We start from the raw sequence: 12912 nt of genomic DNA, 5'->3' as shown, positions 1-12912 counted from the left end.
CTTATACACTGTTATGGCTTACTTCCCATTTTCATCATGCTATTGTCTTACTCAAAAATATCTCCACAACCTGTCTGACAATATTCTGACATGCATCTGATCAAACAAATATTTAGTGATTATGATAAGCCAGAGAGTAGAGACAAGCATGGCTAAGACACGTCCTTGCATTGTGGAGTTCACTTATTAGTGGGCAGCCAGGCCCATAAACAGATAATTACAACACAAAGTCATGTAATTACAACACAAAGTCGGAGAGTGGAAGGGAGGGAGTTCCTTGTATGCACAAAGATGGACTGGCATACAAGGAACTATGAGATCAGGGATGAGGGGCAACAAAGTTCACCCTGGAAGGCTCGGGTAGGGCTTCCTGGGGGAAAAGACGCCAAGACTTAAAATATTTCAAGTAAGAATTGAAACACCTCCTTTGGTATCCTTCTTTGGCTTCCTTAATAGATCCCCTTAAGCACTCCAGCCATATCTCCCATTACTCCCCACATAACTCACCTCCCCACTCCTCCTGGACAGTCTCCTAACTATTTCCTTTAAAAATCCACTTCTGATCCTATCTCCAATTCCTCTTCTCATATGGCATGCTCTATCAGGCATCCCCTACCTGGGAAAAATGAAACCCTTCTCTCTGCCTGGTGAACTGTCTCCATGAAACCTGGCCCTGCTTTGATGCAATCACATGCCCTCCTATGATATGTGAAAGCATTTCTTCAAACAGGCACATTTGGGTAGACACTAACATCTTTCCACATTTATAACTGTTTATGTGTTTTCTTACCACTCCAACAAAACTATAAGTACATTAAGGGGAAAAGAGTTCATAGATTGTTTCACAACACCTGGCAAAGTGTCAGCCAAAGCAAAATATAAGTGGTCATATATACTTTTTGAATTAAATTATTTCACCAGTGCCTTCTCTGGTTTATCTGATGTGCAATAAATTCATTTTATGACATTTTAGAAGTTCAAATAACCAGAGGAGAGAACATTCTTACTTCTGTCAGTTAATTTACTAACTGAAAGTCAGTAGTACTTTATGAGAAACAAACTAGCCTGGTAGAATTTGTGAATGTGAAGAAAATGTGAACCATGGAATAAATTACACATTAGGTTTAGAAGCAGTCTGTGAATAAGGTTCTTGTACTTGGAAAGCAGTAAGAAAGCAGTATATTGTTGAGTGGGAATGTATTTAGGGCAAAGTACGAAAATGAAATAAGAATAATTGAATGGCCTTTTTTATAAGGAAGTATTATATATATCAGTCAAGTAAATGAAGAGGATTATACAAATATGTGAATGCACACGTGCATGCACACACACACACACACACGCAGTGAGTGTAAATAATGGAAACGGCAGTTGGGAAAATAACCTTTTCATATTGCTAATGATTAGGCATTTTCAAATTTAGCATTTTTCTTTCTTCTTTTTATTTCCTGTTTCTCTCCCACTGTTATTTCTCATATTGTTCTGCTATTTAGTCTTTTCTGCCTAATTTTCTTCCTTCACTCCCTGCTAACAAAACTTCACATGTTTTCACACACACAGCACTCAACTGTTTCCTACAATCTGTGTTCAAAGTACAAAACCAATTACCTAAAGAGGGTATCCAATAGAGATGCCACTGATTCACTGGACCAGTGATTTTCAACTGGTGTGCTGCAAGAATTTTTTAAAACATGTAATACCTGACTATTTAGTCAGGGGCATTGACCTCTTTTCCCTTAGAATCTTCTATAATAATAAAAGCGTAGTATGCTAATTAAACCAGACATCCTTCCGGACAACCTTCCAGACAAAGCCAGGGCTGCGAGGGAAGCCCAGGTCCTGGATGCCAGAGGGAAGCTGGTGCCGGCAGCCAGGGGAAGGAAGGCCTACTCTTGCATGAATTTCATGCATCGGGCCTCTAGTGTCAAATAAGAAAATGAGAATAGCTAACAATAATAGCCATCCAGTGTGAATGAATCAAAATTATACCTATTTTTTGTCAGATTATCAAAATATATAGTATTTTTTTGTTATGCCACAGAATTTTAGTAATTAGCTTATGTGTGCCAAAAACTAATGAAAAAGGTTGAAAATTGCTGCCCTAGAGGTTAGATTTCCAGAAAATTCCAGGAGGCAGATTTCTGGAAAGTTGCATTATCGTGACACTACAGTGACTTCTCTGCAATTTAGTGAGCTGCAGCCATGCCCTCTCCAACAGGCCAGATCTCAGCCTCAGGGAGAGGGAGATGGGAGGTGGGGCTTGCAGGGAAAACTTTTTCTTGGGCTGTATGCCAGTCCTAGGGAAGTCCTTCTAATTGCTATTTCTGTATTCTTTAAAATTTCTATTTACTTCTAGTTTACTAGACAATCCCTCATTATCACAATCCTCTGTTATAGGTAATAATTCCTTATATCAAATCTTCCTGTTCAGATTACTGTGTGGTTTCTGTATCCAGACTGGTGCTGATTGATACATACTTCCTCTTATACTTCAGAGTAACAACTAAAATATCTTATCAAAATTTTAAATAATTGAAAAAGATGAATTTTCTGGTGTTCTATATATAAACTACATGCTTAAAATATTCTTTTCAAGACCTTAGAGCTGCCCAGCAGGTGTCACTCTGTGGTTAGGCATCGGCCTTGTGATGGAGAACCAGGAGTTAAGACAGCGCCTGGGCATGGATGCCCTGGCTACTGAGGAGGAGGAGGAGGAGGAAGAGACCAAGGCAAGTATCTCCTTTATCTGGTGCCGAATGGGAGAACTGTTTCTAAGTGGCGTGACATGGCCTCTTTAATGACACTTATTTTCAAGTGTGTACTGAATAGTACAAGTCCTGATACTTAATAAGTTACATGGCGCTCTCAGAGCAAGTACTAACAAATGCTGATAGCCCCTAAGACGTGCCAGCGTGAAGGAGAACCAGCGTGAGAGAGCCAGTCAAATCTGACTTTGAGTGCTACTAAACTTATAGAAGCTTTTTGATGAATATGAATAAGCAGAGAAGGGACTCATTTTGATAGCGACACTTCTCTGATAGAAGATTTATGGCTTTTAATCTATGGATTAATCTATCGATGAGGAATATTATTGTTATGGAGAATATCACTAGGATATTATTTAAGAGTAAAAATGTTTCGGGGCATGCAAAACCACAATGAAAAGTTAGTTTTGCCTGGCCCATGTGGCTCAGTGGCTGAGTAACAATCTATGAACGAGGAGGTCACAGTTCAATTCCCGGTCAGGGCACATGCCCAGGTTGTGGGCTCGATCCCCAGTAGGGGGAATGCAGGAGTCAGGTGATCAATGATTCTCTCTCATCATTGATGTTTCTATTTCTCTCTCCTCCCTTCCTCTCTGAAATCAATAAAAATATATTTAAAAAAACAAAACCTTAAAGCTATATATAATGAAGAGAGAAGGCCACAATATAACCTAATTTGCTATGGCAGTTCTATCTGTTATATCTACCAACCAAATCAGGCTTATTATCTGTTCCAAGAAAAGACTTTCATTTTTTTCTATCTTAATAATTATATAAATATGCTGATACATGTTCTCACGACAACCATCTCACTTAAGTACTAGTAGACTAGTAGGAAATGGACAGACAGACAACAGAATGGGAGATAAAAGAGCAAACAAGCAGGCGGGCAGACTGAGCCTTGCCAAGATGAAATAATATGTCAATAATTTTTTACCAGTTCAATATATTTTGCCTTGCTTTCATGGGCTCCTCCTTCAGAATGAATGCTGTTGTTTTGCTTTATGCCTTAGAGATTACCCTGGGACAACAGATCACAGTACAAGACCTTTTGTGAAGTGGGAGAAGGCTGATTATGCTCAAGGAGATAGTAAGGAAGAAGTGGCCAATCAGAGACTGTCTCAGACACATCAGTTTCAGGAGAGTGTCCATACAGAAGCTGAAGACCAGAAAATTGGTTCCCTCAAAACTGTCCATGCCCTGTGGTCCCTGGAAAGTTCTCTGGTAGGAAGATAGTAACACTAAATCAATAAACTACCCTTCTACAGCAGAGACGAACGCAGGGGTACTTCCCCCCTAAAATGGACAGGAAAACAAATAAGGACAATTTTTTAAAAGTAAAATAACAATATGAGACCATATTCCATAAAAACTTAGAAAATCAAAGCTTTCCTTCCAAGAAGGCTAAAGGAAACAGAGGCACTAGCCCATCAAATGTGAAACTTCCTGACCCCCGCTAGTACCTATGTTTGGATAAGGGTCTTCCTTTTCGTTTTTGTGACTCAAAATTTCACATGGGTTAAATCCTTCATTCACAGTGGTTCTGCTTTTTATTTAAAACAGTAAGTTTTCCTCAGATTCATTACTTTATTGAATCACATGATTAAACAAGAGGTGGAGAATCATAAACAAAAAGCAAAGGGGATGTGGCTAAATTTTTACCTTTTAGGATATTAACAAGTTTAACATGGGTCAGCAACTATCTTAAGTGTTATAGCAACTATTATGACACACACTAGAGGTGTTGAAATACAAGGATGTATGTTTTCTGAGAGAAAATGGGTGGCAATTTGAAGGGCTGGGTTTTTAACATGAAGAATAAATACTTAAGAAATCAGAACAGATTCTCAACCAACACTAATGTGCAAAAAGGTTTATGCAAGCTAAGAAGGGTTTGAAACTTTAAAAAAGATTTTTTCAAAGAAACTACTGTTTCCTGTTATTTCTTAAAAAAATGTAAATATTAGTGCTTTAAAAGGGAAACATTTATGGAGAGATATATTTTACATACTACACATATTAAATTATTGTTTGTTCATTTCCCCTAAGAAATTTGTAATTGTTTTAAATACATGACATTTACTCTCAATTAAGGTTTCTGCCTTTTTATTCCCCCAAATCAACATCCCACAGGAAGCATGGGGCATCTAGGATTTTCTACTCCTAGATAAATACATTTTTGGTAAGAATTTTCCTTTCTTGAATAAAATTCATAACCTCCAGAATACACTGTCTGAATTAACTTTTTTGTGGAAAAGTCTATACACTGCCTATTTTATAGTAAACTATTGAGATCTTTTAAAAAAAAAGATTTTGGACCAATGCAAAAACTGTTATAAACTCATGTCATGCAATTTGCTTATATATGTACAAGTATCTGTTATAATTCCCATGTTACTTTCAATACAGGTATTGCCCTTCACTGAAAAAATATGAATAATCAACTTGGTGGATATTATTCTACCTGAAGGATACACATGAAGAACTTTCATTAAGGTCCAATAAGTAAATGTAGGGCTATTACTTGGTAGAAAAATTCAATAAATAGAGAAATATTTTTATACTCACCAAAATCTTTTATAGCTCTGCTAAGCACCATGTTTAATACAATGAACAAGCTAATGTTGGATATTTGAAAAATACAAATGGTGCAAAATCAACAATTACTTTTATTTTGTGGAAGGGAAACAGAAATATGAAAATCTAGTAATGTAAAGACTCTAATATGAACAAGCACTAACTAATTTGTTGCCATCTGTGATGTGTCCATAGCCAAAGGTTTGTAACATACTTACTTGAACAATGGAGTTCCACAGACAACACATTTATATATTCCAGGATCTTTGTGATGAGTATATTCTCCTTCGAAGGCACTGATAAACAACAAACAGAGCATTTAAAAAATTAAGTAAAGTTAGCATTATTTCTTACAGAGTGTATTTACTTAAAATATATTTCTCTAATAAATCTTTCAAGGGCTTTTTGTCCTATAATGAGAACAGACCAAACATATGGAAATCTGAACATTACTAATATATTTCAAATCTATATAATAAAATGTGCATATAACTACTCCAAACTAGTCCAGGTTAAATAAAAAAATTAAGCCATGTAGTTACGTAATGCTTAGAGGGGAAAAAATCCTATTAAAAAAAAAAAAAAAAGCCTAGTTCAGATTTGCAGAAAAAAAGAGACAACATTATACATAAGATATTTCTCTAATAAATCTTTCAAGGGCTTTTTGTCCTATAATGAGAACAGACCAAACATATGGAAATCTGAACATTACTAATATATTTCAAATCTATATAATAAAATGTGCATATAACTACTCCAAACTAGTCCAGGTTAAATAAAAAAATTAAGCCATGTAGTTACGTAATGCTTAGAGGGGAAAAAATCCTATTAAAAAAAAAAAAAAAGCCTAGTTCAGATTTGCAGAAAAAAAGAGACAACATTATTACATAAGATTTCTGCTACTCTGTAGTGTCCAAGAGTGTACACCAGAAAATGCAGAAGGATCCAAAGACTTCAAGTGGAAGGAGTCTTGTTTTTTTGGTTTGAAAAGGAATATTGCAGCTTTAAGGGAATATTTTTCTAAGTTAACAATCTTAAAGGCTAGGAGGTCATTCAGCTAATACAAATCAGCTGTGCTAGCCCAACAAAAAGTCTATGTGCTCTGCAGCTTGTTTTTATTATCCTTTCACCCTCTTTATGAGGTCCAATTTTTTTATAAACAGAATTTTTAAGAATGACCTAATCTCTAGTTGTTTGTGTGCATTAAATCATTTTGCTAGTCATGTACACAACAGGACGGGTAGAAGTCCTCCTGGGCTAAGACTGAAGTCCGCCGCTAGCTCATTGTGTAGTGAAGGTGGACTTTGTCAGGGATTCAACACTTGGTAAATTCAGTAAACAATATCCACTGTGACAGGAAGAGAGTGTTGCCTATTAACAAGAACCCCATGTGTGGTAAAGAGCCCTTTCAGCTCATGAATGAAAACAAGAAGTTACATAATTAATAAATTTGGATCAGAGGTAAGTTACGGCCTTATGCCAAGCTCCATGGTATAAATTAGACAACAAAATGGTTGGATCTTGGCAAGTTACCTTTGAGCTGGAATCAGCTGAGAGAGACTTTATTCACTAAAAAGAGTCTTGGAAGTGAACAAACTCTTTTTTCAGGACTTAGGGCGAACTTCCAAGGACCAAAGCCATGTGAGGGCAGTTATTGAAAATTTTTGACATTCCAACCACAAATGAGCCAATAAATACTTTCTCCACATGTGCTTCAAAAAGAAATTGGAGTGGGGTAGAAAGGAACTAAATTATGCTACCTTCTTTTTGCAGCCAAAACGTCTATACTTACAATGGCCACCTTCAAAATTTCAGCATCCTGGCACAGCGCCATGTCCCTCATGGTTTTGCTTACTGTGATGTCTTCCCAAAAAATGTACCTAAATCGCTATTACTTCCACACATTTTGTAGTAAACTAAAAACAGGCCCTTAATAAAAGCCTTGTGACTTTACATAAGATAGAGTGTTCATTAAATGGGGGAAAGAATAAATAAAACTTAGTCTTAACCTAAACAATACCATTTTCAAACCTTTCCAAGGATCCTAATTTGTAGTCTTTAGCAAATAAGTGTGGAATCCTTTAAATGTCAAGGAAGAGGATTCAAAGGCAGAAGTGGGTGGAGGGGAACGAAAAAAAACTAGCTTTCACTTAATGGCTTTTTCTTACATTTCACCTTACCTTTCGGTCCCTTTCTCCTGAGTGACATGATACTGCAGGGGTGTCAGCCGCTTCCTCAGTTCCTGCTGGGAAAAGACCACCTTACAGTTCTTTCTATCCCTACATGACCCTGGAAAGAGAAAGGATAAAGAGGAGGAGGCTTTTTAGCTTGAATCCTAAATAATTGCTTTGGCTGGCCGCCACAGCACAGCTTCTGCAGTCACTTGTCAATGACCAGATCAGTCCCTAACGCACAAATTTACCTGAACTACAGCTGATTATTTCTCTCCATTAAATAACAAAGTTTCTCAAGATTCAGGTGGTTGCACTGGAGCACTGACAAGGTGCTGTATCAGCTGCGAGCACATGACAGTAAAAACTCACTGAACACTCACAAGATGGGAGCACATCCCTTTTGCCTCCCAATACCTTGAAATTCTTTTTTTTTTTCAAATAGAAAATTTTAGAAGTATAATTCTATTTACACTGTATGTATAAGATGATGGGCATATTATTACACAATAATTATCCATTCAATAATGTTGGGTTTTATAGTACAGAGCAGCTTCATCATTCAATTTACATTCTAGGTGATTTAAATACCATCTTATTTTTTAAAAAACAACAACCAAAAACCTAAAACTATATTTTTCATGGCTAGGAATTGTTTTCTGTGATTCTGTTAGATACTTCACTAGATTCTATAGAGTTCTCAAAAACAAATGTCTTTTTAAAGACTGTCTCTTACCATGTTAAACAGGCAGCAAGAAACTTTTCATAGACCCCAGGAGAAGACACTTTACACTAACGCAGACTCAAGAAGTTCCAAAGAGAGGGTGATAAAAATAGGGAAGAGGAAGGCCAAAGAGAAGAGGAATCGTGAATGCGATTTCATTTAGAGACCTACATTTTCTTTTTGCAGAGTCTATCTAGGAACACTTCACTGATTAAGTGTATTTGAAGGGTGAAATAATTTTAATGTGATTCCGATAACAATGGCAGCTTTTATTTCAACCTATACAGACTGCAGTAAAATGTTCAGACAACACCTGTTGGTATGTAGTATTTTACTTTACCTGCACAAACGAGTGAAAAGAAATATAACTCCAGGACAAGGCAACCTTCCCGGCTGCAGTAAAAGTGCTTTTCTTTGCCATCCATCACAGGGGGAAGGAGGCTCACAGATGGCCCTACCTGCAAACATTTCTTGTCATGTTCTGAAATTACTAAAAGAAGGCTTGCTTCGTTTCCTGAATATTAAACTCAACGTCTTTTGAAATATAAAGACATATGATTTAGGTGTAGAAATGCTTTATACTTCTTCTACTTTTAAGGCACCTAATGTTCACAGTATGTGAGTTCCTTGAAATTAAACTAGGAGAAAACTAACCAGTGACCCTGATGGTGGGATGGAAGGAGGATATCAGCTTCCAGACTCAGGGCCACCAAGGCAGAGGGGTTGGTTCTCTAGGAGAAAATACGGAGGCAGGAAAAGAGCAAACCAGAGGCAAAGGGAAAGGTGCACCTTGGAGCAGGCCAGGGGGTTGTCAAACAGCGCCTTGCCTGACCTTACACACAGCGCATTGGCCCTGCCTGGGCCTGGCAAGATCCTTAGGAAAAGCTGGCCTATCGTTAATGGCAAGATGGTCTCTCCTCTCACTGGGGGCACCCCATGTTACACTAGGCTTTATCCAAACACCTCCTACTTACACTGTTAATACGATCCAAGGAGGAGATAGAAATGTTTCCCTGAGAAATGTTTGTCCTGTCAGAACAGACCTCTCCACAGCTTGAATGCAGAGCTGTTCTTTCTTAAATTAAATAAGCAATTGACTGTGATAGGCCCCTTTCGGTTCAATTCACTATAGACTTCTTAGACGTTATCTTTTTGTTTTTTTTCTTTGTTTTCTGTAAGGGTTATATCTTTGTTGATTTTGTTCCCAAAAATCATTAATTGCAAATTTAACACAACAAAATATCCTGTTTGAAATTATTCTTCCCAATGGCATGGATAGTTAAAATCTGTACAATTAGAATTAAACAATTCTGTCCAAAATATTTTTGCTAATGTATGTTCATTCATACAAAAAGACCAATTGTGTTCCCAAAGTTGAGAGAACTAAGCTACCCATCTGTATGTCATTTAGTACAAGAGAAGCAACTGCAGGTTTAAATTACATGGTATTGGATTGCAATTTCCTAACATTGGATGCTTTTCTGCTTTTTTACCTTGAGTCATTTACTAAGGAGTGTTCATAAAAAGTAGCTTAAAGCACAGATGCTTGCAAATCGTTTAGGCAAAGATGTTTCTCTCTTTTTCATTCCCCTCTCTCAAAAATCTCTCTTTTCTGAAGAAAAAAGAGTAAAACTGTTGGTCAGTATTGACGGACCATGTCAAGTATTTGTAGGAGAAAAGGTAAAATTGAAAACATCTGATTGAAGCAAATAATACAAACATAAAAGCTTTACTGGTGAATGAAGGGTATTGAAGAGACTTTAGCTCATAGATTAGAAATTACTTTTGATCTAAACATTGTTAAAAACAGATTATTTCCCACCATGAGCCATCTCATTAACGGCACTGCAGAGACCCGCCGTAACGGCGAGCTTTGAAAGAGTGCTGCTGTACCTTTTGTAAGTCTCCGTCTTATTGGGGAGGGGGACAGAGATTTCATTCCAGCTCTCTTTGTTTGTCTTTCAAGAACCACTAAAGCAGTATTCACACAAATTTTGTAGGAATGTGCCCTATGTCATAGCCTACAAATTATTTGGTTTTGGTGCCCTTAAAGGTCATCTTCCAAATTAGCAAAATTTTCCTACATCCTGGCTTTTCAACCTTAAATATAAATATTGTTTCCTAACTGTAAGTGAGGTTTGTTCTTTAAGAAAGGCTAGTGCTTATTTAAAGTTGTCAAGTTGGTACATTTTTATTCTTTGGTCATACTATGTTCTCAAAATAATTGGGCTGTGAAAGTGTATCTAATAGCAAAAGGAAGTATATGTCAACTAGAAACAACTATTGTGATTTTATATGAAACAACTCAATGAGAAGTTAGTCAGATTTTAATAAATTTTTTGTCACATGATTTAACAATAAAATACTTCCAGGACAACTGAAAGCTATACTAGTACATTAATTCTTTAGCATCACAACCAAAGATTGGCATATACAGGTCAGAGCAAAAGTAGGTTTAGAGTTGTGAGTACATGAAACAGAGTTTATTCTTGTAGTATTTTATTTGTTGTTATTTCCCATACATACAACTATAAACCTACTTTTGTCCCACCCTGTATAAACAAAGAAAAGCGTCGCTTTTGTCTCTGATTTCCTTCTTCCTATCCGACTGACTTTCCTAAAGTCACGTGGTGCCACTGTCAATTTTGAAGAAATAATTTCATTTTGAAATCCTAGAATAATTCATTTGATGGTTTCCCTTTACTATCTTCACTTAGGTACTATAATTTTCTTATTACACAGGGTAATTTAACATTAGTATTATGTGACATCTGCTCAATGACCTCTAAATTGGCTTAGAAGTATGTTATGAAAAGATTTTTCCCTTTATTTAAATCTTTAATAGAGTACTTTGAAGGTAGAAGTGTGTGTGTATACATGTAACACAAAGAATATTTGAGGGGGCAATACTGCCACTTTGATATCTAATCACAATACCATTCTCTACAGAGTAACTTCGGTATAGATAAGATCCATCGTGGACCCAAACCAAGGGCATTTATTTACTGAAATATGCCCAAAGCCTTTTTTATATTAAGGCTTGTTCCATGTTGTTGCCATGTTGTTGTCTTGAAGCTCCAATGGGAAACCTTTGCTCTAAAAACTAATCAACTTACAACAAGAGTCCATGTGCTGGCTAGGCCTGCTTCCCAGTCATGTGACCGTAGCAAGGCAGTCTCTGACTTTGTACTACCACCCTCACAGGTCTGCTCTAAGGAGCACAGTACCACTTAGTAAACTCTGAACAAATGCAATATTACGTTATCTTTCTGATTATAGTAAATCCCACAGTGAAAACTGTATTTTAAAAGGGAGCCAGGTCAGGTATTTCAGTGTGCTACAATAATTTACTGGTAATTAGTTTTCTATACTAATTCCCTCAGACTAGTATTTTGCTCAAGTTATCATTAAAAATGTTTAAAGTAGGAATTGAGCCCTACCCGGTTTGGCTCAGTGGATAGAGCGTTGGCCTGCGGACTCAAGGGTCCCAGGTTCGAGTCCAGGCAAGGGCATGTACCTTGGTTGCGGGCACATACCCAGTAGGGAGTGTGCAGGAGGCAGCTGATCGATGTTTCTCTCTCATCGATGTTTCAACTCTCTATCCCTCTCCCTTCCTCTCTGTAAAAAATCAATAAAATATATATTTTTAAAAATGTTTAAAATAGGAATTGAAAAAATAACTGAAACTTAGTACCTACTATGTGCCAGGCACATTTCTAGGCACTTTTACATGAACACATTTAATCCTCTCAGTGATTCTGGGGGACAGATGGCATGCCTATTTTACAGACATAGAAACTGAGGTTCAGAGGTTTAACATAACTTACTAAAGACAAAAAGCAAATAGTAGGTATATCTGCTCGAGCCCAGCACTGTCTAACTGCAAAGCCCATGGTCATTGTATTTTCTGTGAAGAAAAAATATGTTGTAACTTACTTCTTTAATTATGCAGTAACTTTCAGCTTAAAAACTATCACTGACAACTTAAGATAATAAGGAAGAAAAGTTATAATCACCACAGTATATCCAGAAAAAATAAATACATTTGTCTATTAGCTAACGTCTGTTTTCTGTGTTCATTCCTTCAGCACAGGGTCAGTGACAAGGTTCAAACGGGATTCTCACAAAGTCTATAAAATGTTGAAAGGCTTTTTAACTTCCTGTTAAGAAGTAAATCAGATCTGTTACCTCAATCTTAAAGCACTTTAAAGTCATAAATCTTATATTTCAGTGTGAAAAATCAAAACAAAACCTAAAGATCCCATAATTTTAATTTTCCTTCTAGGATCAGAAAAAAATGAAACTATTAAATGTTTTCCCAAGATAATAAGTGAATAGTAGATAATAAGACTATCTTGTTTTGAGTTTACTAGATTAAAACAGTAAAATTCATGTTGAAATATCTTGCTACTATATTTTAAAATAATATACTTTCATTTTAACAAATAAATTTCAGCAGGTTATTAATTTGACAGATTGGGAATCTGAACAAAATTTTATCCCATCGATGCAGTGTTAGGAATTTCTAAATAAGTGAGCATTTATAAAGCCATATCAAGTCCATTTTTGAGGTATCATGTAAAATAATATTCAATAAAGGCTTTTTAAAAGTGCAAAGCACACGGGAGAAAAGCTCTATGCTTATAGAAGCATAACCAGTCCTTCTGATTTTTTT

General features: G+C 36.4%; 1 protein-coding gene across 1 annotated transcript in view; it reads right to left on the bottom strand.

Annotated features, from left to right (window-relative positions):
* Positions 1-12912, bottom strand: part of MSRB3 (methionine sulfoxide reductase B3) — a 154410-nt gene that overhangs the window by 112504 nt on the left and 28994 nt on the right. The window contains exons 3-4 of the mRNA XM_006769623.2: positions 7523-7631; positions 5561-5638 (exon numbers count right to left, since the gene is read on the bottom strand). Coding sequence (XP_006769686.2) covers positions 5561-5638; positions 7523-7631 — 187 coding nt within the window. The remainder of the gene's footprint in view (positions 1-5560; positions 5639-7522; positions 7632-12912) is intronic.

The sequence above is a fragment of the Myotis davidii genome, unplaced genomic scaffold, assembly GCF_000327345.1.
Source record: "Myotis davidii unplaced genomic scaffold, ASM32734v1 scaffold523, whole genome shotgun sequence".
Classification (NCBI taxonomy): domain Eukaryota; kingdom Metazoa; phylum Chordata; class Mammalia; order Chiroptera; family Vespertilionidae; genus Myotis; species Myotis davidii.
Note: the sequence above shows the minus strand (reverse complement) of the source record. Positions and strands in the feature narration are given on the sequence as shown.